Genomic DNA, 24,240 nt, shown 5'->3' with positions numbered 1-24,240 from the left:
GAATGTCGATTGTTAAGTTTGCTAAGTCAATAAACATTAAAGTCATAAGGTAGTGGGGGCCAATTATGTAAGCACGATTCTAACATATATTGGCCATATGTGTTTGGCTCGCTAAGCAACGCTTTTCGAAAGATATTCGCACACTAATCATCCGCCCACGTAGCCCATCCACTTGGTGTGAATTCTGTCGGCTCCCATCGGACCTAATTAGCCAAACACATAAACCCGGCCAGAAATTCCCCCATTTGGTTCCTGGTTGGAGGCACTCAAGACTAAAAAAACTAACTAGTACGCGCTGTTATTGACTTACAATCGTCGCCGATTACCAGATACAGATATAGATACTGTATCTCTGTCCTCACCTGTGGCTACATCCACATCAAAGGTTGCAGCATCACGACGATGACGATGACGACTGAGCCCGATTGAGCCAAAACTCGTATTCGTATTCGTCTGGCTGACTCAAAACTTCGGCATCTAACTGAGACGACTCGAGACGACTTAGCCAACTTAGGGGCTGCTCTTGGCCAGGCCGGTATAAATGCGCCAAGGGAGAACATTTGGGCATCATTCGATTTCTGATTTTGCAACGAAGACGTCGCATCGGCATCGGCATCGGCAACGGCTGGGAAGCAAAAAGGCCTCCGTGGAAAAACAAAGTTCGAGTGCGGTTCCGTCTGCGAAACCGGTAATATTTCGATTCGCTTAGTGGTTTTCGTGTTTTAGGAAAACTCGGAAAAACCGCGTTTGTCTAGCATCTCAGCAGAATGGTGAGTTCGCTGTGCGGTCGCGAAAATGCCTCCGGTTTCATCTCAGTTATCTTCCAGCGCTGTTTCCTGCCTCTGGTGGCCCTGCTCTTAGCGGCGGGTGTCCACGCGGATGTCTCCCACCTGGACACGGATCTCCAGGAGGATGGCTACCATTACAAGCAGCCGTCGGTGCCTTTTCCGCCTCCGGGCTCGGGAAATGGCATTGAGGACTCTGGAATAGGGTCAGGACCCGCTCCCTCGGCTCCGGCGCCCTCGTACGGACCCCCGCAAACGCAGCCACCTCGCCCTCCACCACCGCAGCCCACTCCTGCGGCTCCACGTCCTTCATACGGACCTCCTCAGACGCAGCCACCTCGTCCTCCGCCACAGCCAACACCCTCGGCTCCGGCTCCGTCGCCATCCTATGGACCACCGCAGACCCCGCCACCGCGTCCTCCACCTCAGCCAACTCCCACGGCTCCGGCTCCATCTCCATCATATGGACCTCCCCAGACACAGCCACCACGTCCTCCACCGCAGCCAACTCCTTCGGCTCCTGCTCCATCCTACGGACCTCCGCAGCCTCAGTCACCGGCACCACAACCACCAGCCCCACAGCCTGGACCGGAGTACCTGCCTCCAGATCAGCCCAAACCACGTCCCACACCCTCGCGTCCTCAGCCGCCGCCACCACCACCGCCACCAAGGCCCCAGCCAACGCCTGGCTATGGACCTCCACCACCACCACCTCCGCCAAGGCCGCAACCCACGCCAGGATACGGACCACCCCCACCTGGACCATCTCCTCCGGCTCCACCACGCCCACAGCCACCCAGTCCTCCAGCACCACGCCCCCAGCCAGGAGCTGAGTACCTGCCGCCTCCTGGCGATAATGAGGTCACGCCGGCTCAACCACAGCCAACTGCCCCAGCGCCGGAATACGGACCACCACCGTCCTCACCACCTGCTCCACCAGCTGGACCCACCTATCAGCCACGCCCACCTGCACCACCAGCACCGCCAGCACCTACCTACCAGCCACGCCCACCGGCACCTGCACCACCTGCACCTGCTCCAGGACCTACCTATCAGCCACGTCCACCAAGTCCTCCGGCACCACCTGCACCCACCTATCAGCCACGCCCACCGGCACCACCTGCACCCGCCCCAGGACCCACCTATCAACCACGACCCCCGGCACCACCTGCGCCTGCTCCAGGACCCACCTACCAGCCACGCCCTCCAGCACCACCTGCTCCACCCACCCAGGAGTACGGACCACCACCCACCAGTGGTGGCGATGAGGCGGGTTCCCTGGGACCCGACGGCTACAACTACAACAAGCCTGCCAAACCCTTTACCTTCTAGAAAAGTTCTCGAAACCACTGTCCTGTGAACCACCATTGGACCCCCAAAAAACCCCCAACCACTCAAATATTTTTCCAAATAAAAACAAATCTCAAAAAGCCAAAGTCAAAGCTGGATATGTCAATCACTCAGGGGATTCGCTGGTGGGTCAATGTCCCAGCTTTCAAAACGGCCTTCTGGGGCGTCACTTCTGACAGGTATTATATGGGGAAAAATGACAGTACAACTAAAAAAATAAACAGATATAATCAAATGATTAAATAAATTTTGAAAGAAATAAAAGTCCATCGAAATGGTTCTTTTGGTTTAAAAAAATGTTTTCTAGGCCACCTATCTTTTTTATATTAGGCTACCAATTCCCAATTTCTTGCAGTGCAGGCAAATGGTCTAGCCGAAATACCAGCGGTTCAAGTGCAGTCCCCAGACACCACCCAGTGGTGCATTGTTGGTGGACCGCCGGTGGTCAGTTGGTAGGTCAAATCAATCAACCTGGGGGCGCCATAAATCAGAGGCGGAAATTCCGAGAGTCTCCGAGTCTCAAGCAGCCGTGAAACGTTCTCAGGCCGGCTTTGTTAGCAATATCTGTAAGCCCATAACGACCATATATATATAAATAGATAGATAGATATACCTAAATATCGATGAGAGCCCATAATGATTGCAACTGGCATAGCCACAGACATTGCATCCATACATGGGGCTCTCAAGGTGCCGGCGGAGCCAAAATAAATATGAGCGAGTCGATCGATGATCGCCAATTGGCGACGACTTAATTCCCACCGGCTGTCGTCAGTCGCCAGGTTCATCAGTCATTTAGTCAATTCGCCAGTTGGCTTAGTCAATAAATTGAGTTAGCCGTGGCAACTTCATTAGGTTGCCCAAAAATAAAGGTAAACAAGAGGGGGAAAAAGGCTGAAAACTGAAAACTGCAACTGCAACTGCGGGTTGTGCAACGATTTTCCAATAGGGTTTTTTTCCTTCTGTGGGAGAGGGGCTTGCAAGCGGGTACTTTGCCACTAATTACATAAGCCACATATACACCAAAACGGCCTTCAATTTCGCTGGACACGGGGGCGCCCTAAGCCTCACTCACAGCTCGATCTGAGCCATTTGATTAACGTCTTAACGAGCGGCTTGGGTGTGATTTATGTTGTCAGGCATCGGATCTGCAGCTGCACTTAGTCTTAGCTTTTTGCGTGATTTATGATTACGGCACGGCACTTGAAAAGATTGGGCATGACAAGAGATTCGCCACGCATTGTTTGCCCCGCTTCGATAATTATGCGATGGAAATTACAGCGCCACAAATGGGAGTAGTAGGCCCGAAAAGAGAATCACCCCAGCTCATTTCTGTTTCATGACGAGTCGAATTCTGAATCCGATTCTGATTCTGATTCTAATTCCCTCCGATTCCATCCGGGTGTAAATTTCCCAAACAAGCAATTAATATTCCGATGCCTCCATCAAGCCAACACGCAAATGTAAATGCGAGTATATAAATATTAAATCATTCTAAATGCGAAGGAGGAGGGGAAAAAATACCTTATTTCTTACCCGAGGGCGAAATTCTCAAACGCCGGCTTCTTCATCGTTCATCTCAAATTTCCAATTAATTCTTCAAAAATAATTCCGACAGGGGCTAATCGAAAATATTAATGGACATATTATAATTATGACTTAATGGGCCTTCAATAAAGTCATCAGCTGATTTATACCCGTGCCAAAGAAGTTAAGCCGAGGAAAAAATCACCACCTGTTCCTGTGCTGCCAAAAATATTGCGCATACGCGACGTGGTCCGCCTATGGGATGCGTTGCGTTACGTTGGCCCCCTTTGTAAATCAATCACAGGCGAAATTGCCCTTGGCACAGTTTCCGTTGATTTTTTCTATTCTTCGAGCGATTTCATCTTTTTGCTGTCTTGGCTCATAACTGTTCAATTGTAAAGCGGCAACGCACTCGAACGTTTTCAAACATTGCGTACGATGATTTGTGTAGACGGCGCCGGCCAAGAAATATGAATCAAGCCGTCAGCGGTGCTCGAGTGGATCAGTGGCTCGGTGGCTCAGCGAAAAACCAGCTACGAAAACCACTCACGCATGAAGCTTTGAGCTCTCAGTTCGCTGGAAGATGTACCATTTTTCAGCACAGAGTTGGGCTTTACAATTTTCGAAAAAACTAACTTAAGTCGAGCTTAGTTTGGTCCAAATGTATTGCCTACTTTTTATGGGGTAAAGGTGCTTAACCAGGCTTAGTTAAAGTTTGTTGGAGCCACGAACCAAAAGTAACTAAAGAGCTTTACGCTTTTTATTGTTGATTATAGATCATAGAGATAAGCTTTTTATAGTCATTTTGTCAGCCTAAAATCACAAATGCACGTTAATTAAATAATAAAAATAGTTTTATTTGGAGGCCTTTGTTAAAGCAGCTTAATTATTATTTAATAAAGGAAGAGATTTAAGAGATATATCAGTGAAATTACAATACATTATTTTATGTAAGTACTGAAGTTAAAAGTTACAAAAATTTTTGCTAATTAAGTTACTAATTCGACACAAAAATCTGCTCATTTGATTCTATTTTTAAATCACTATTTTTAGTTGTTCATAAATCGCTATTAGCCTTTCATCTTAATAACCCTAATGACTTTACTGTTTTAAATATATACAGCTTGAGCTGTATTTAAGCCTTAAGGGCTCTTTTTCTATTTCTCGCGTTCTTATAACTCCTCATAAATTGATATTAACCTCAAACCTCGATTACCTCAATGTCTTTGCTATTTTTAAACGTATTTGCTATTTCGGCGATTGAATATTTTAAATATAGGTAATCAGCATACACCTTGATTTCAAACTGATGTCTCAATTTATGGCTCAGCAGGCAGAATTCCGCGTAATCCATTTGTTACTACAACTTCCTCGTCCAATTGACCGATATTACCCCGAGTGCCATCCTCTGTTTGAAGACCCCTGACCCACGCCTCCAATCGCACGCTTGTATCGCATTAGCAGTAAATTAATCAATTGCTAATAGATGTTTAACAACTGTTAACCTTCCCGACGAGCATTCAAGTGGTTGCGAATTAATCACGAATCCCACAGACAGCGGCGATTTATGATTAACCGCTGCGATTCTTGAGCGTGAACAAAATCGTTTAACAGTCGAAAATTGGCAATTATTCGCTTAGCCGTTCCAGAAGCAGTCAGTCAGTCAGCCGGCTCGTGGCCAAAAAATACAATATTAAAAAGAAAAGCAGATTGGCTTTGCCTTTGTTAAGGATGATTGCCTGTGTAAGCTCGTCTCGAGAGACTCAGCAACGATCGCTGTGGGCGCCAGTGATTAGCATAATACCAAGGCATCGGCAACACATTTTGTCCGCTCTATTAAATTTTAATTATAAAACGAATAAAACGAACAAAATGCCAACATTAATCAAAAGATGCAGAAAAGAGCGACAAACACGATGCGCTCTAGATCGATCAGACATCAGAAAATTCATTCATTCGGATGGCGAGACTAAGCCCCAGAGGGCGGCTTTGTCACGCAAATTTTAAGTTAACGCGGCTTCTGAGAGACGGTTTTCAGAAAAGACTGTTGGCCAGCGTGAAGCAATTAACGGCCAAAACATATAGTAGTCTGGGCCAACGAGTCATGTGGGTCGTTGCTTTGAACACTGACAGCACTTGTCAAACCAATCCATAATGGACGTCAAAGCAGCAGCATCGGTGGCCACAATGGATCTCACCAAAGGCTGGCTAAGAAATGCAAATGCAGAGTCAACAAAGAAATAAACGAATCGGATTGAAAAGGCAACACGACGCATAGCAGTTAATCCAATGTTTACAATCTCTTTACAAATTTCGACCTTGGCCTTACACACACACAAAGCGGAGCAAACGGCATCCGAATCGAAACAATGTCACAGCAGTTAGTCAAATTATCACACGGATTTGGTATCCATGCAAATTTCGGGCATTGTATCTGACAGATGGTCGGATTATCTGTTGACTCACTGCGGATGGAAGCCAGAATCTTACAGAAACCTGGCAGACAGAGCGGCGGGCCAAGAAGAACCTTCATCATCGTTTGCCGCATGGGGATAAGATAATCATCGTGATAAACGGACGCCGCAAAAAAAAGAACCCCAATAAACTGGTTACCCTAATGGCCATTAAGCATCGTCCGACCATAATAATCAGCATTTGCATTTGTGCAAATTGGTTAGAATGGCTTATACTTATAGTTATAAACATTTAAATCGACCGCCTCTCTTTGGGTTTTTTTCGTCTTTCTGCCCAGCTAGAACAGGTTGCTCGACTTCGTGTCAGGGTGGGTTTGTCACCGAACTAGATCTGTATGAATGAAATCAATCTGATTGATCGCTTCGAACTATCATATTAGCCATATAAGCTTAATGCCGGTTTCATTGGGGCAATAATTCAGAATTCAAGTTCACTGCCAGTCGATTACAACGCGTTTGCAGAGTATTCTTGGGTATGTCGATAGGGGAAGTGTTTTCGTCTCCTTATATGTCTATACTATACTATATTCGCTTATCTGGATTGCTATATTAAAGCTCTGCTAATGAATCGTTGAATCTGACCTCAATTCTTGAGTTATAGCCAACCAGTTCCAAATGCAGGCCACATTCTAAACTTATTAGCATAAAATTGGCCATATTTGTTTAAATTAAAAAGGCAGCATAGTTTTAACACTCATTATAAATGGAAACTTTTTAAAATAGCGATGCTCTTTGCTTATTTTCTTCAAACAATTATAAAAAATAAAAATTTTCTAACGTGTAATATTTAAAGCCACTATTTCACCTTTTCTCAGGCATTTAAATCTGTAGCAAAGTACAATATCTATAAAAAAAAACTTCGAATCGTGGAACTGCATGATTTAGATCTAATGCCAGGTTCATACAAATAATAACAGTCAAAACCTATTTCCAAGTAAAAACATTTACATTTTTCTATGCACACTGAGTTTTTATACCCTTAGCACAAACAATATATTAAATAGTTCGTGACTCGCTTTAATTTTAAAATTAAATTGTTGTATAATACAACAAATGGTTTAATTTGCATAAATGGATTTTTATTCCAGTAATAATATAAACTTATTTAACCTCCACGCAGCTGGGGTCTCTTCTTTTGATATTGGGCGGACATATTACTCGGATAGTAACCTCCTGTACTGGTCTGGTTGGTTTAGCTTTCACAGCTTTGGGGGGTAAATTCGCACGACTAAAATCCGATGACAGGGAGATACAGACAATCAAAAATAGGATCTTTGTCCAGGAAGTAAGACAAGCGGTCATTGTAAAGTAGTTGGCTATAACGTCCACGCTATCCAAAATCGAACTGCAAACTGACCATTTTGACTTCTCGAAAGTTCAGGCCTATTTATTATAGAATTGTCTGGTTCGTGACAAGTTTTAACTTTAAAATTAATCATTTATTTAAGTGATCAAATGCTATTTTGCATTCAAAATACAAACTATACAATTTGCAATTAACTACAAAGTGTTTTATTTGAATATATTGATATTTATTCCAGTAATAATATAACTTATTTAACACGCACGCAGTTACCCTTATATGGTAACAAAAAGGGAGGACATATTTTTCGGATAGTAACCTCACTTACTGGTGGGGTAGGTTTAGCTTTCACAGTTTTGGGGGGTAAATTTGCACGACTTAAATTCAATAAATGGGACATACAGAAAATCAAAAAGAGGATCTTTGTCCAGGAAACTAGCAAAGCGGTCATTGTAAAGTTAAACTTATAATTGAAGTCCGCTAAATCGTCTACCTTATTTAATATCGCCCTGCAAACTGAGATTTTGGAGTCCTCAAGTTTTCAAGGCTTTTTATAATATTTTTTTCTGGTTCGTGACTAGTTTTAATTTTAACACTTTAAGTGCTTTTTTAATTTTTAAGAGAATATTTCAATAGAATGAATTATTCGATTAAGCTAATCGTTTTGTCTGCACAAGTAGACATGACTATTTGATGAGCTTCGCATCGATTTGTATTGATCATAATTATATTCAAAGTCAAAGTTCAAAGTGCCAGCTCATGTGTCTTAGCCGGCGGCACGAGCCGGCCAAAAAGGTGCCAAAAGTGGCTAAATCGCTGGGGCTCACAGCCACCGACGTCGCGACTTTTGCTGATGCTTTTTGCCCCGCGGTTGGCATCGATTTCATTGTTTGCTGTTGTTGGGAAACAAATTATAGGTGGTATAATAAAAAACTAATTATTAAGTTAAACAATGATTAGACGCAGCTCTTTGTGGCCATTCTCATTCTGAAATCGCCTTTCGATTCTCGCGACCATTTGGCTTTTATTTTATGTCGATTCTGGCTAATTTCAATAATTAATTTATGCTTCCCATTAAATGCTAACGTTCTTCTTCGGCAGCTTTCACTGTGCGCGTGTCCCAGACCGCCGGTTTGTCTACGGCGCGGGATCGGGATCGATTGGAACCAGATTTACCAACGGCGAGTCAGCCCGGACCGGGTAAACATCAAACAAGTCGCAACACCGGCCAAACAACTAGTTGCCATTCCAGAGGGTTCTCCGCTTTTGGACACAAACTAACTGTAGGTCAAGTGACTGATCGACGATAATTGCTGAAAACATTTATTTCAGTCAAATGAAGAGGCGGAAACGAGACTAAACATTGGCATCTCCGGGCTATTTTAAGACAATTTATCGAGTCGTTTATAAATCTTTCAAGTAACCCAAAAGTTCTGCAATAAATATTTCTGCGCCTAGATCATCAACACTACCGATTTCAGAGGGTAGCTCAACTTTGTGGATCACTGTGCTCCCCACTTTGGTATATTTTTTTCGACAAGAGCCAGCCAAAGTTTTCAATTGCCTGCTCAAGATGATATATTTGTTATGCTTCGGTTCTTGTTTGGAATAGTTTTTTGCGTAAAATATTGAATATTTATAATGCCTCTCGTCGTCATCGCGGTGAATGTGCGGAAGCTTTTGCAATTAACAAATTCCACAAAATATTTACGAAGCATTGTGTCTAGAATCGTGATAAAAAATACGGGAAAGCTAGAATGGCTTGAGAATCTCCGTTTAGACAAGGTCAATTAAAAGTGATATTACAGTTGATCTACAACCAAGCCTTTTGGGGGTCCGAATAGCTCTAAAAATGTATATCTACTAAGAAAGATGTCAAGAAACGAAACGAGCCGCTAAAAATGTTTTATTTTCTGTTTATTCACACGAGCGTATTCAAATGCTAAACCAAACGAGGCGTGGGTTACCCTAAGAAAAGGTCTTTGAGACAAATGCGGCTGTGAAAAAAAATTCAAAAACGTTCGGGTGGGCATCTTCTGTGGTCCTTATCAGGTGGTTGGAATCGCATGTAAACACGGCCTACCAGAAATCGCCTGCCTACGAAATCTGTATTTATGTGAGCGTTTAACCCCGGACAACAGGTCGCATGCTTAATAGGTATGAACGCTTAGAGCAAAACAAAACGAGTGTCGAGGGGCACGTGAAATCGACTGGATTCTGGCTATCGACAGGCACAGGGTCATAAATTAAAAGAATCTTCGATTGCCGGCATTTAGCCACGACTCCTATGGCTGCTCATGGCTTTTGATTCACTTGGTGCGATATCTGGTTCCTGTATGCAAATTGGGCAAAAGTAGTCGCCTTGGCTCCGGCCACACAAGACACGATGATGGAAAGATCGCAAACATATTTAACCGGGGATATTAATTTTATATTGGCATTAACATAAATAAGAGTCCGTTAATATAAATGTTGGCACAGGCACAGACAGCTGCACTATATCGCATCGGTCGCCGGTCGCATAAATCTGCCACGCCCTTGTCGCTTATTTACGGATCGATAGATTAAAACCGTAGGTAGAACGATGCTTTTAAGACGCAAATGACACATTTTGCAAGTCAAATCGCTGACTCAATAGACAATGGCCGCAAATGGCATAAGCGGTCAATAATGAATGTTTCGCGGCAGATCAAATTTATGAATGTGAAACCTAAGATGCCAGCGGACCAAAAGCATTATTAATTACATTTTCAATTTTCTAATAACCGTAAAAACACACAAAATATTGTTTTTCGCTGCTTATTATTTTTGTGTAGATTATGAAAAATGCTGCATATACGTATATGCTTCGTCTTAGGCCGTTGACAAATATTCCATCAATCAATGCAAGTGAAAGGCAGCCAAAATGATGTCACACACGAATGATACAGAACCACTTTAAAGGGGACTTATAAGTAGTTATAAAGTTGTATTATGGTAACATCATTACAATGCCCATTTTATATCTGAGTCGAAAATAGCTTGACCGTTTCCTGTGTTTTTGGGACCACTTAATCTTTTCGAGGCGGCCTTGATATCGAACAAATCATTTTTATTGGCACTGCATCTTTGGCTCGAGTGGCTTCATTCACTTGACGGTGGCAGGTGAATGTATTTCCCCACACACACGCATGAGAAACGGAAATGATGTATGCCCAAAAGCCGTTAAATTTGCTTATTGTTGCCACTAAGGTCAAGTGAAGATACAAACAATCAAGCCAGCAGACAATCCAATCAATGGAAGAGAGGGCTACCAGGTCGGCGAGCAGATGGGCAAGCAATCTACAAATTGACATGCTAAAGTCAAGTTTAGCCCATCAAAAAGTATACATAACTAGATAATACCAGCTTGGGTTATCATTTTGAATGACTAGTCTTCCTCCTGGATAGATTTCGTGAAAAACTTAGCAAACTGGAATAGGTCCACTTTCGTATGAAAATATTATTCTAACAAAATATTATGCAAATCATGTCATGCGGCAGACAAAACGAGAGACTTAGGCAACAAACTTTAACTGAGGCACGCGCTGCGAGGAAAAAAATGGCGTTAAAATCAGAGTACATGCACTGATAAAAAATGGGTAAAAAATACAAGCAGATTGTATTTAAAACCCCAGTTAAAAAATTGGACTTTTCAAATTAAAAAATTCGAGTTTTTCTCTCATTTTGAAAATAAAGGTCAGAATGTCGATTGTCATACCTCGTTAAGTTCGGAATTTAATTTACAATCCATTGCCAATCAAATATAAAAATTTTTTATTTTTGTAATTTCTTTTCAAAAAAAGTGATACTATCCCCCATGAAAAATTTCAAAAATTTGTAAAAAATACATTTTTCTTAAATCGATTGCAATTGTTAGTATATGTTTCCAGATTCTCAAAAAAGTCGGTCTTTTAGTTGTACGCCTTGATTTGGCTAAACTACATTCGAAAAACCACTAAAAAGTGTACATGTAGTATACGAGTATAAACCTGATTTCCGTTTTTCCGAACTTAACTGAAACCTTCCGACTAATTTTTATTTTATGCCTATGTTTATTATAAAGAAATAAAGAAAATAGGCGTGTTAAAACAAAAGACTTAGGCAACGAACTTGAAATTCATATTCAAGTTTCATATTCAGAAAATGTCTTGATTTTTGTCACTTGTATTCTCAAACACAATAAATAGAAATGGCTTAACATAATGCTGTTGACTTACGATGAGAAATTTTTTAACAGTGTAGGCTTCTGCTATATTAGTGCCATGTGTCTTGTTTGTGCGTCATGGCTCGTGACGACACCCGAGTGGTGGTCCAAGGGTCCCGGCAGCTCCTCAAAGCCCATCGGCACCTCCAGCAGCCTCTCTAGCCCCCGATTCTACTCAATTCGCTTCGTTTCATTTAATTTAAATTTTAATTTGAATTGTTTTAGTTGTTGGTGCTGAACGGTGCCGCTTCTGCTGCTCATAATTTGTTGTTGCCTTATTTATAACGCGGTGTGCGGTTTGTGTCTCATCGGGTTTTGGTTTTTGGCGGTCGCCTTCGCTCTGCTTAGACTCTCTTAGACCCACGTCCGAACTGAACCGAACCGGACGGACCGAACCGGCGATATAGTATAAATTTCATACCCACTGACCAGCTCATCATCATTTGTGCTTTGAACTTCTTAAGTGTAAATTGCTCGATAGCCTTTGCTCGAGAAAATTTCGTGAAACCCAAAAACCAAAATAGCAAAATGGTATGCGATCCTGAAAACAAGGATACTGATTCCTGGTGATCTGCTTTATCATTAAGCAGGATATAAACTGAAAATGAAACCAAAGTGAATCGTGAACTGGAAATATTTAAATCAGAAACCAAAAATAACTCTTACCCTCTAAGTGCTTTCCAACCTGAACTCAAACTCAAGTGTTCTAAACGACTTCATCAACGCGCTGCCCCGTTTCGAGTGCTCCTCGGGACTTGTTTCACTTCACACCCGTGCCGGAGCCACGCACATAATTATGCTCCAGAAGGCTCTAAAAATAACCAAACCACTCATTAGCAATTTTGTAATATACTTGAAATTCTTCCAAGTCCGTCCGAGGGATATAGAAGATTCTTTCTTATTTTAGCTTGTTACTGGCCTGGGTAAATATAAGCGACAGGTTTTCAGTTCATCATAGTTTGTTTAATAAATTAATGATGCTAATGGAAAAGGTAAAGGTAAAGGTATTATTTGAGCAGATCTGATTTTATATAATTCTGCAGGACTAGTTTTAACCTAGCAATGATTTGCTTTAATAAAAAAGCATTTTAATTATTTTTATAATGTTTAGGTGCCTTTTATAGGCTGGTTAAACAAAGTAAATTAATTTAGGTTAGTTATGACTACGATCAAGGTACGATTTTACTAGCTCAAGGGCAGTTTTCGGATTTATTTAGTAAAGCAAATAATCTTAAATAAGTAAATTTTCTATTCTCTTCTAGAAATTCTTTATTTTACTGGCCCTGGCCCTTGTGGGCATTGCTGCTGGAGCCCAGCTGCCCGACTCCGCCACCCAGGGACCCAATCCCCAGGACATTGCCACTCCGGAGCCGGAGTACATTGACATCGATGAGCCCGCACCGGCGGCTGCTGCTCCTGCCCCTCGTCCCGTGGCCGCTGCTCCCCGTCCCGTCTTCGCCGCCCCCGCTCCCCTAGCTCGTCCTGTGGCTCGCCCAGTGGCCGTGGCCCAGTCCTTCATCCAGCAGCCCGTCCAGCAGCAGATCGTCCAGAGGGCCCAGTACGTGGCCCCGGTGGCTCAGCAGCAGGTGGTGGTGCCTCAGCCACAGCAGCTGGCGGGACACACCTACAGCAGCAGGGCCGGCTACCAGTACCGCCGTCCAGTCTATGTAAGACGCTTCTACCGCCTGCGCCGCTACTAAGAGGATGCAGCTAGCTCCTAACTATATTTAATACATGCTCAACATCCTAGTAATTCCTCCTATATATTTTGTCGTTTCTCTTCCTGCTCCCACTCCTCACCTGCCCGCCAAACCACTCTCTGCGCACCAATCTTCAACTCAAAAACCAATCAAAATCCAAATCAAATCCAAAACCGAATCAAGCATTAACAAATACCTAAATCAAAACGCACACATTATCACGCACTGATCCCCACTATCGAACTATAAACCTATCAACCTATCCAACTATCAAACTATCGAACTATTTAAACTATCCCAATCCCAGAACGAAACCATCAAAGAAACGACCAACAAGAACAAGTCAAGATCAAAAGCATAAAGAGCGAAGTACAAAGAGACAAATGATGTTCTAAAGACAAAGATCGAAAAACGAAGTATTCAGTTATTGTTGAATTGCCAAGTAAAGTACGAATAAATAAACGTAAATTATTTGTAAAAATGATAAACAAATTTTCGGTTTTCGACTATTTCATTCATCAGCCAAGGCCAATCAAACTGGTCAGGTCGGCGAAAAGGGGGAAGAGTATCTGGTTTTAATTATATTATTCACAGCTCATCAAGGCACAATAAAGTGTGTCGAAAATGTACAAAGATTCGTTCTCGATTTGATGATGAGTGCCCCCCGTCGTCGGGGTTTCTCATTAATCACGGAATGCTGCCATGAGGAAAATGTATCCACATATTTGCCATCTGATATGGACATTTGCATACGGAAGCTGCGTATCTGCGTACTTGGGGCAGACTTATTATTACCGCGTCGGTGGGAAAAATAATTTCTGTGTTGCGTGGTGTGGGCACTCATTGACACAACACTCGGGATTAAGCGGTGCGGCCTCTTGGGCCAATTAGGTGGAATTATTTATGCAGCTTCTTGCACGACTCTTGACGACTCGTGAACCAAAACTAGCCACAGCGAAAACAAATAGAAATACATAAATCTACGGGATTACTTTCAAAATACATTAAATTTAACCGGTTTAAGCAGAAGCTAAACCTGCTAAGTCGTCCCCAAAATACAGGTAACAACTGGCCACATAGACAAATCAGAAGTGTAAACAATCCATTTTAAAAGCCATAGCTAGTCCGGGTGGTCGGTGATCGCCGATAGGTGAGACAATGTGCTATTGATTGATGGATTGATTGCCAATTGATTGCCTTGCCGCAGCTTCTATTCAGGGGCATTAACAGTCGCTTTTGTCAGTGAACTATGACAAACTGGGTCTCGATCTATCCGTTCCACTCTGGTCCAATCCACTCCTTTGTGCGCCAGCGATGACAGGCGGGGAATTCATCATTGGAGGTGCTTCCGTCTTGGCCGGGATTTCCATCGGTCCCTGGGTCAATCGTTATTGATTGCTATTGGCTTGTTGATTACATGATCTTACACACCTTGAAAAGGCTTTCTATCTTTGCATTGCAAACGAACAATGTCCGGGTTTTACTTAAACAAAGGATTTTTGGATTTTGTCTTCTGGATTGTTTTATTTAATCTCGTAATAAATGTGAAAGTACTTATCCTAAAGGTCTTTAATTGTTTTTAGTCATTCTCATTTGTTGTTAAAAGGATTCTGTTGTCTTTGGTAGTAGTGATCAATACTTTTTTGTTGTTAGTAGTATTTGTGATCAAAACTGTTATACTTCTTTGTTGTACTGCATAAATTTCGGAGGCTTCACGAATCTGATAGATTTTTAATATTTAGCCAAAAGGTAGGCTAAGAGATAACTAAGTTAGTGGATGGCTAACCATTTTAATTTTGCTAAGAGAAGAGAAGATAAGGCTATTGTTCAACAGATAGATAGTTGTTTACCCTTGTGAAATATTTAAAATTTAATTTACTTTAATATAAAATTTAAAATAAAAATTCTTTATTATAAAAAAGCGTAACTCAGTTGCAAGAGATCAAGGTATTTGATAATGATGTAATGAATGAATGATAAGTATAAACAAAGTTTATTAATGATTGCTTGATCTGTTTATCGTGTAGGTGAAGTTTAATAACCGCCTGAGATAGCATTTCATAAATCATTACCTGTGTTAATATAAATTAATTTAATATTCGATCGACTTCTGGTTAAGATGTTACTGCATAATATTAATCATACGCACCATGTGCTCGTGCCATCCCAAAATATTAATAAAGTTATGATCTACGTCTACTTCTAGAACGATGCGAAATAATCACGCATCCAATTACCATTTCGTCTTTAATGCATCAGCAAACTGATCTTGCCAAAAAATAAGGAAACAAATAGTTGGTTTCATTAGTGGCGTATAAGAAACAGGCTAGACCGCCTGGTCGTCTGGGGTCATCAGTTTTGCTTTCTAAAATCAATGATGAGACACATAATTTATGGGCCGTGTTTATTTAAACGGCGCTACTAAGAGCAACAACCGAAGATAAAAGCTCTTAAGTAAATCATTGTTGGGCGTTCAACCGAATATAAACGTAATAATCTAATTAATTTGCATTTGCTGACAGCGAGAAGAACGGGTTCCCAGCCATTAGATCATGCAGTTGATTTGCATAAAAGCCATTCATTTTGTCAACAAACATTCCCCCGAGTGTTCTTCTCGGCTGATGGAAGCCCCAAAATTATCTTCAACTTCCTGATCGCATTAATTTCACTTTCACAGCATCGTGGGCGGACTTAACGAAACTACGGGGAGTCTCGGAGGCGTATCTTCACACCTCTTAAACAATGCCAGCGATTGTCTTTGGGCAATTAAGGTGGTATCATAAATTATAAGAGTGTCGTTTATTGAAGCTTAGCCACAATCCGGCCCATAAAATGAGAGCTTAAGACCGTGTTATGGCTTCTAAGTTCAATTACTCAGAGCTAGGTTTGTTTGGTATGTCAATAAATCAAGCCGGAATTGGCCATAGAGCATTATTCAGTCTGGGTCCTAAAATAACCACAACTGGATTGCCCATGAATGAATCAGTTCTGCTGCTCGTTTGAAGATACGTATTTTTAGCACTCCAGGGGCAATTATGCTGTCTATCGTGGCACTTGAAATGAGCTCGTGGTCTTGGCATCTCTTTGGAATAGGTATTTCCATCCTCAAGCTCAAGATCAGAACGGGATACTATGTACTCACATGGGTATTTACGTTGGCAGCTCTTTAGGATATGGATTTTCCCCACTTTAATTCAAGATCAGAACAGGATATAAAATACAACTCATGGTTATTTATCTTTTCGCAGTGCTAAGCTTTATTTAGTTTTTAGTGCAGGCTGAGCCGGGTAAACAATAAATAACTATAGGTAAATACACGTGACATTCGAAGGCAACAATTAATTAATGGCTAAGGATGGGTGATATTTAGAAAAGGAACGGCTCGGCTGGGGGATCATAGTGGTAGCCGTCATCCTTTGGCTCGACGATCTCCTGGGGCGGCAGATAGGTGTTGACGGGTTCCTCCAGGGGAGCGGCGTACGATGGAATAGGGATCTTGAAGGTGGGCACAACGGCGGGAGCCTCATAGCGGGGGTGCTCCACCACGGGTGGTGGTGGGTTGACCTTGACTACTGGTGGTGGGGGAGGCAGATAGGCAGGCTTGGGTGGGTTGACCTTCACAACTGGTGGCGGAGGAGGCACATAGGCGGGCTTGGGTGGTTTGACCTGGACCACTGGTGGTGGAGGTGGCAGATAGGCAGGCTTGGGTGGGTTGACCTTCACAACCGGAGGTGCAGGAGGTAGATATGCGGGCTTGGGCGGGTTGACCTTCACAACTGGTGTTGGGGGAGGCAAGTAAGCTGGCTTCGGTGGGTTGACCTTCACAACTGGTGGCGGAGGAGGCAGATAGGCTGGCTTCGGTGGGTTAACCTTCAACACCGGTGGTGGAGGAGGCAGGTATGTTGGCTGGGGAGTCCTGACAATAGGAACCACCGGTTTCGCGGTCGCAGGAGGCAGATAAACTGGAGGTGGCAGGGTCACAGGAGCCACTCGAATGGTCACGGGTTCCGGGGGCAAATATGTCGGTGCCGGAGTGGGCAGGTCGAAGGGGATATTCGGTGGGTCATAGTTGTAGCCAGGATGATCGTGGTGATCATGGTGATCATGACCGAACAAATGCGAGACATCGGCGGCTACCAAAGCCAAGCTGCAGACAGCCAGGATAAGGACTTTCTGAAATATAGAACAAATCCACATTATAATCCCGAGTGATTGTGCCAGAGGAGCAGAGCAGGGCACAAACCATTTTTCTGGTGGAACGTTCTTGCTGCGACGACGGCTTCTACCAAAGTGATACAGTTTCCGGCAAGTGCTTCTTTATTTATACAGTTAGAGAACCTGAACCCGAAACGCTGGTCGCCATAAAGCGATCTCGTCGCGTAGCCATCAGAGAGACGATCTGGCTGCGATCTGACTATATCTATATGGCCGGCGTTTAGGGGTCTCGCCACTTTGACAGCCGGTATTGGGAATTGGCATTCAATTTTTATTAAATCGTTGCGTTGGCTTTTGTTTTTTGGCCCGGACAGAGAGCTCTTTATGGCTGGGAGCTATAAACGTGTTGGGTTTTACGATCGCCGCTGCGTTTGCCAACTATTTAAAATAGTTTTTGGTTGGATATTGATTGGGATTAATAGTTGAACGTACTTTTGGAGTTGGTGTGTATTAAAGAGAGATAGTTTTTGATTAAAAAAAATTGCATTTTGAATCTTGTAGTAAATTCTTAAATCTATTACACCTTTAGCTGTAAGCAACAACCTTCTTATGTAACTGTTAATTTAGACTAATGAAATAAACTATCTCATAAAAAAATTGTACTGAGCGAACTAAAACCCTTTTCGAAAGAGCATCTACACTTCGTCAAGGGTTTTCTTAATTAATTTAGTCAACTCTTTTGATACAGCCTCTAAAAGACTTGCCCCATCTCCGTCTCCGGGCAACATTGAAAGAGGTCAACTGTCGCTCCATTGCCGGTGGCTGCAATTGACGATTAGCGATTTTGGTTCGGATCGAATCTTTCTGTAACAAACCTGCAGACAGCGATCAATTCCCAAATATATCTTGAGCAGCAGACTAAAATCATTTTTCATCCGAAAAGACCGTAATTATAGACACTGCAGGTGATGATCGGGCCAAACTAAAGGTAAAGCCGAAGCTGTTTGGCTACTTCGGTTGATTGGCCGCAATTAGATTTGGGGGTCAGATGGAAATCCACATGGATCCCTCGGGGCAGGGTGACAGCAATTTGGGCTCGATATCTGTGACCTTGAGGATGGGGAAAGAGTTCGAGTTCGTTTGGTGGTGTAACAATATTGACTGCTCCATTTCGTTTTGTGGTATAGACGCTTTTAATTTGTACAGCTTAAAACTAGATGCAGGGCTTTATGAGTTTTGTTTGGTTATTGTGGGTGTGTTTTTTCTTCGCTGGTTAGTGGTTTATTTTAATCCTATTGCCTGAAGCGACGAAGTGGTGGCTTGTAGCTGTAGCCCGGCTCGGCATCCTGGATGGGACTTGGAGCAGGGCCTAGGGGCAGGGCGTAGGAGGGAATCGGGATGTGGAAGTCCACCTCGGGTTGGGGCGGCGAGTACTGTGGCTCCGGCTTGGGGGGCAGATACTTCTCCACGGGCTTCGAGGGAGGCAGATACTTACTCTCTGGCTCGGCAGGAGGCAGGTAAAGCTTCTTGGGAGCCACTGGTGGCGGTGGTGGTGGAGGAGGAAGGCTAGGAGCCACCTTGGGCGGCAAATACCTGGCCACTGGGGCTGGAGGCAGGTACTTCACCTCGGGCGTCGGAGGAGGCAGGTACTTGGTCTCCGGTTGACTGGGCGGCAGATAGGTGGGCTTGGGGGCCACAACTGGGGGTGGTGGTGGTGGCGGCAGGCTGGGAGCGACCTTGGCTGGCAGATACTTGGCCACCGGTTCGGGGGGCAGGTACTTCACCTCGGGCTTCGAGGGAGGCAGATAGGTGGCCTTGGGCGGAGGAGGTGGTGGCGGTGGAAGGGCCACCTTGGGGGGCAGGTACTTCTGGCGCGGCTTCTCGGGAGCATCATAGCTGTATCCACCGGGGATATCGAACTTGGCCTCGTGGTGATGATGATGGTGGTGATCCGGCTGGTAGTGCAGATCAATGTGCAGATCATGATGATCGTGCGTTAGATCATGGTGACTATGGGAGTGGGCATCGTAGTGGTGGTGATCATGATCGTGATCATGGTGGTGATGGTGATCATGATCATGGCCATGATCGTGGTGGCCTCCTCCGTACAGGTGGGAGACATCGGCCCGAACGCAGAGGCCAAAGCCTGCCAGGGCCACAAGGATCAGCATGGGTCTCTGTTCGAAGATCGGTATATTAATCACTGCCAAAGGAGATCGCCCCAATCCTATTTACCATTTCCTCCTAGAGATTATCCACTAATTTGGTTGATGATGTTGCTGCCGTTTGCCGACAACAGGTAGTAATGTCAATAGCGTCGATGGTCAACGCTTTTATACGAAGATCAGCCAGCTGGCTCTTTGGTTTTCTTCACACTTTTCTTGGTTTTCATGAACTTGAGGCCGGCCAATTATCGGCGTGTGGTGTATCTCTTCCTAGCTCAAAACAATTAATGCGATTTTGGCTAAATTAACTCTCCAAACAACAAAGCAGCTCATGAATATGCAGCGGATGCGACGAAATCCCAGACAATTGACGGTGATTGACAATCAGCCATCTGCTGCCGCACCACCTTTTGCCCCATTTAAATCTAAATATTTCGGGGAGATATCGATAGCAATGCTAATGGGGTTAACAAAACAGCGTTTATTGAGATAGTTTAAGCCTTATGTAAACGTAAGCCTAGTGGAACGATTCAAAACAAAACTAATCCGGGGGAAATCTTCCATTTTCAGTTCGGTGGTGCAGTGCTTTCTTTTTGTTTTGGCTTAGAAGATGAACTCTTGGGCGGGCGCATCGTAGTGGTAGCCCGGTTCCGGTTGGGGTGGTGGGGGAGGCAGGTAGGTGGGCACCGGCGTGGGCGGAGGAGTCGTCGTTGTTGTAGTGGTGGTGGTGGTGGTGCGTGGTGGCGGTGGTGGAGGAGGAAGGTAGGTGGGAGCGGGAGTGGGAACAGGAGTGGTAGTGGTGGTGGTGGTGGTAGTGGGTGGAGGGGGAGGCAGGTAAGTGGGAGCGGGAGTGGGTGGGGGAGTCGTTGTGGTGGTGGTGGTAGTAGTAGTAGTGGTTGTAGTCGGTGGCGGAGGGGGCAGGTAAGTCGGCACCGGCTTGGGAGGCAGATAGGTCGGTGGTGGCGGCGGTGGTGGCTCCGTCGTGCTGGTAATCACAAATGGTACCTCAGGCTTGGGATAATCATAGCCATAGCCATGCTCGTGATGCTCCTCCAGGATTTCCAGTGGCAAGTGGGAGACATCTCCAGCTGCGAGAGCCAGCAGGCAGGTGGCCAAAATGAAGAACTTCTAAAAAAGTTACAAAAAAAACCATTAAAATCAGGCTGCTTCATCCCCAAACTGACCACACTCACCATGTCCGATATGTTATGTCTGACACCTTGAGCTCTTAAACCACAAATGATTGACCGTTTGCATCCACGGCGGTTTATTTATAGTCAAAATTCTAAAACAGATCGATACCGTCCATGTCCATGGCTCTAGAGGCCAATTATTATCATTTAAATCGATATAACTCCGCTAGCCCCACGGCATTCTTTGTATCGGTAAATGTATCTGTATCTGTATGCCTCCGAATCTGTATCTGTAGCGCGGTGTTAATACGAATGGTTAGCGCCACAATAGTGCGCCGAAGTTGACAGAGGAGCAGCGTCAACATCGCCATCATTGTCTCGGAACCATTATGCCTCCATGGGCCCTACTGAGCGGATTTTCATCAACGTCGTCACTTTGGTGTTGGTTAACGCTGCGGTCATTGTTACGGTGTTAAGAGTAAGCCTCCACTTCCGTTGGAACTAAGGACAAAGGGCCTACCACACGGAAAAATAGTTGCATATTCGCAGACTTAAATCTTATTGATATAAGTATTCACTGAATCTTTGATTACCCATAAAAAATGCATTTAAAAAACCTATAAACAACATCTAAAATGATAATTATTGGTTTATTTAATAAATATTAGCTACCCCTCAAAGTTACGCATTCTATATCATACTTGATTAATTTAAGATACATTAGTTATTATTTTCTCGTTTGACATTCTAACGACTTATAAGTAATTTTTTTCTGTGCATCTGGGGAGCTAGTTCCGCCGCTGGGAGCGTTGTAAGCGTGCTCTGCTGGCTGTCATAAATCATTTAGACTTCATTTATAATAATTATGGCGCGCGCTGGCTTTTGCAACTCAAGAAGTCTAAGTGGTCAGCGTTTCATGGACAGATGGACAATGAAGCTGTCTGCTGGACATGATCTTGCGGAAGCAATTCAGTTACAGATTGGTCGAGTTATAGTGCAGAGGCGAAGAAGATGGTAAAGTGCTCAAAGGTAGGCGAGAGCACAGAAAAATATAGATCATTTTCAAGTTTAAATTCCTTGTAAAGAAGGTGATCCCTCTATACTATTACGATTAATAATTATACTTATATTTGCTCCATTTTTTATATTATTATTCTTAAAACATATTATTTAGGAAATACCGCACGCACATGAATATATTACCTAAGGTGTGTTCCAATAAGACACGGTGTTTGGAGAACTATAAAATTATTTAAAGTAATCCCTTAAGCTTTTCAAAAATTCCCCCTTGCCCTAACAGCGGTGTTTAATCATATAATTAGTTGAATTAGCGTCTTCGGTCGCGATTGTATAAACAAACACACCATACTAGTCTGTGTTCAACTATCACTTTTTGTTTCATCGCGTGCCAAAAAAAGTTTGGGCATGGGTTGTTGAACTAGAGATCGCTTGAGAAGGGGCTGATCTCTTGTCAATTGCCGGAATCGTATGGCGTGTGCTGAACCATCCTCGTTTCTGCTCGCCTCTAGCCAAAATAAGCGTATTTTATGCCGTTTATGAAATTAAGTGTCGCTCTTTATGAACTTTAATCTCGGCGGTCTGGCTAGGCCTCCGTCTTTATGGTCTATCGCAAATCTGTGCAAATTTCGGTGAGTCCTCAACCGGTTTGGATTAGAAATATTTGGTCAAGCAGAGACATTTTCTGCTTTTCTGTTTCTTTACGATGCCACAGCTTTGAGCTGTGAATCTCGTTCTGAGCCGATTCCAAGGCAATAAGTATTTTGGAATAAGCCCTGTCCAAGGGCCACTTGAATTGTGAAAGGAACGCAGCTAGATCTCGGTTTGATTTTATTTTTTTATTATCTTTACGAAGCTTTGGTACAAATTCAAATTAATAGGGCGTGTGTCTTAGCTCTTGAAGCGCCGGCTGGGCACCTGGTATTTGTAGCCGTGGATTTTCTTCGAGGCAGTAGAGCGGGATGCTGCTGTGACCACTGGTTCCTGCAGTTCCTCAGCCTGACCAAGTTCTGCATCGGAAGGAGCCACCGGAATGGCGTCCTGGGGGAACTCCTCGCCCGTGGGAAACTCGTTGCTGACCTCCAGTTCCAGTTCCGTGACCTTGGGCACGTCGTACACAAATCCATTGCCAGATCTCACCAGCTGAGAGACATCTGCTCGGGTCACAAGACAAATGGCCAGCAGGAAAAGACAGATTATCGAGGTACGCTGGAAATATTTAAGAACATGCGACATGGAATATTTGATTCAGTTTTTAAATTTAAAATAAATGAGTCTAAGCGCTCTTCAAAAAGTGATTCAGTATTTTTATATATTTCGAACAAAATATGCACATTAGTTATGATTTGTTTATTGGTTTTTCTGTTCTATTAATACAGAACTAGATTTGTTAAAACCTAAGTAGTCATAATAAATAGTTAGCTGCCAAAAACGAATTATGCAAATTGTTCGATGATCCATTCAATATCATAAAAAACAACCTGATTTAGAATTATTTAAAAGATATTTTAAAAAACGGCAACTGATTAATTCTTCTAACAAATAAATGTGCAAATTCTATCAGAAATTATGTTGAGCTGTTGTCAAGTAGGAAACACGCTTTTCTTTTATTTTATTTTGATAATTCCGTTAAAAGTTGAAAGGTCAAGTGGTGGCATACTACAAATGGCAGCAATTTAGACTGCCGTTTGGGTGGTATTAATTATCCGTATGAGTGCTACTGAAGACAATCGCTTACCATGATGTTAAAAGATCTTAACCCTGTGACTTCTTGGAGAGGGAACCTTTGAGAATGCCGTAATAGTTGTCGCTGCCAGCGGAGCGTTGCTCAAGCGAATGCAGGCGCCGGCGATCGGGCCCAAACTATTTATACTTCTATATGTTCGCCACATTTGCCTCATTTTATTAATTGCGCCAAGAGCCGATCGTGATGACTGTGCTGAAGCCAAAACATACATAAACCGCTTCGGTGGAACTGTGAGCGGCCCTAGATAAACAAACAAACGAATCGATGTCTTGGGCCAAACGGTGGAGCTACCGATCAGGCAGGCACTCCACTCGAAATGCTACAACATCTCCATCTCCAACCACATCGGCATCCAATCCACAGCCCCATACACATCCACATCGCCATTGCCAAGGCTAAGACTTGTTTTGTGGGGTCAAGTGTCAGTGCGTTGCTTTTGTCTCGGGCGCATTTGTTTGACGATTTGTATTCGCATTAATGATTCTGACGGATCAGTGTTTGCCCCCAGCAGCCACGTGATCCGAGTGGCTCTCCTATCGAGTCTTACACATATTCAATATGCAGCCCTGCCCCATCCGTGGAGCATTTAAAGCGCATAACGCTCATAAAAGCAAAGCTCCAACACGTTTCCGTTTCATAGGTTTTTTACGCTTGCAAAA

At 43.6% G+C, this 24,240-nt stretch overlaps 6 protein-coding genes across 7 annotated transcripts; 2 read left to right on the top strand and 4 right to left on the bottom strand.

Moving 5' to 3' along the window:
* Positions 1 to 561: 561 nt before the first annotated feature.
* LOC108035100 (uncharacterized) lies at positions 562 to 2,221 on the top strand. The gene is made up of 2 exons (XM_017110526.3): positions 562 to 770; positions 828 to 2,221. Exons 1-2 carry the CDS (start codon positions 768 to 770, stop codon positions 2,115 to 2,117), a joined length of 1,293 nt encoding a protein of 430 aa, XP_016966015.1. The 5' UTR covers positions 562 to 767; the 3' UTR covers positions 2,118 to 2,221.
* A 9,901-nt stretch (positions 2,222 to 12,122) lies between these two features.
* Positions 12,123 to 13,846, top strand: LOC108034576 (uncharacterized). 2 transcript variants are annotated; one of them, XM_017109507.2, is made up of 3 exons: positions 12,123 to 12,195; positions 12,927 to 13,331; positions 13,672 to 13,846. In XM_017109507.2, the coding sequence occupies exons 1-3, from the start codon at positions 12,193 to 12,195 to the stop codon at positions 13,723 to 13,725; spliced, it is 462 nt and encodes a 153-aa protein (XP_016964996.1). In that variant the 5' UTR covers positions 12,123 to 12,192; the 3' UTR covers positions 13,726 to 13,846. The 2 variants fall into 2 exon arrangements, with proteins under 2 accessions (XP_016964996.1, XP_016964997.1); XM_017109508.2 differs by having other exon boundaries at positions 13,548 to 13,846.
* Positions 13,847 to 16,642: 2,796 nt separating this feature from the next.
* On the bottom strand, positions 16,643 to 17,644 carry LOC108035264 (uncharacterized). The gene is made up of 2 exons (XM_017110822.3): positions 17,608 to 17,644; positions 16,643 to 17,537 (listed from the first exon to the last, which is right to left on the bottom strand). Exons 1-2 carry the CDS (start codon positions 17,608 to 17,610, stop codon positions 16,731 to 16,733), a joined length of 810 nt encoding a protein of 269 aa, XP_016966311.1. The 5' UTR covers positions 17,611 to 17,644; the 3' UTR covers positions 16,643 to 16,730.
* A 1,050-nt stretch (positions 17,645 to 18,694) lies between these two features.
* On the bottom strand, positions 18,695 to 19,829 carry LOC108035263 (uncharacterized). The gene is made up of 2 exons (XM_017110821.2): positions 19,755 to 19,829; positions 18,695 to 19,696 (listed from the first exon to the last, which is right to left on the bottom strand). The coding sequence occupies exons 1-2, from the start codon at positions 19,755 to 19,757 to the stop codon at positions 18,812 to 18,814; spliced, it is 888 nt and encodes a 295-aa protein (XP_016966310.1). The 5' UTR covers positions 19,758 to 19,829; the 3' UTR covers positions 18,695 to 18,811.
* A 316-nt stretch (positions 19,830 to 20,145) lies between these two features.
* LOC108035268 (uncharacterized) lies at positions 20,146 to 20,912 on the bottom strand. Its single transcript, XM_017110825.2, has 2 exons — positions 20,878 to 20,912; positions 20,146 to 20,812 (listed from the first exon to the last, which is right to left on the bottom strand). Exons 1-2 carry the CDS (start codon positions 20,878 to 20,880, stop codon positions 20,288 to 20,290), a joined length of 528 nt encoding a protein of 175 aa, XP_016966314.1. The 5' UTR covers positions 20,881 to 20,912; the 3' UTR covers positions 20,146 to 20,287.
* Positions 20,913 to 22,654: 1,742 nt separating this feature from the next.
* On the bottom strand, positions 22,655 to 23,655 carry LOC108035269 (uncharacterized). Its single transcript, XM_017110826.2, has 2 exons — positions 23,573 to 23,655; positions 22,655 to 23,043 (listed from the first exon to the last, which is right to left on the bottom strand). Exons 1-2 carry the CDS (start codon positions 23,573 to 23,575, stop codon positions 22,726 to 22,728), a joined length of 321 nt encoding a protein of 106 aa, XP_016966315.1. The 5' UTR covers positions 23,576 to 23,655; the 3' UTR covers positions 22,655 to 22,725.
* Positions 23,656 to 24,240: the final 585 nt, after the last annotated feature.

Source organism: Drosophila biarmipes, chromosome 3L, assembly GCF_025231255.1.
Source record: "Drosophila biarmipes strain raj3 chromosome 3L, RU_DBia_V1.1, whole genome shotgun sequence".
Lineage (NCBI taxonomy): Eukaryota > Metazoa > Arthropoda > Insecta > Diptera > Drosophilidae > Drosophila > Drosophila biarmipes.
This window is presented reverse-complemented; position numbering and strand designations above follow the sequence as displayed.

Excerpts from the sequence above, each read along its gene's own strand:
- LOC108034576 (XM_017109507.2), top strand. Across the intron at positions 13,332-13,671 it reads AGTACCGCCGTCCAGTCTAT|AACGAAACCATCAAAGAAAC; the intron begins GTAAGACGCTTC and ends TCCCAATCCCAG.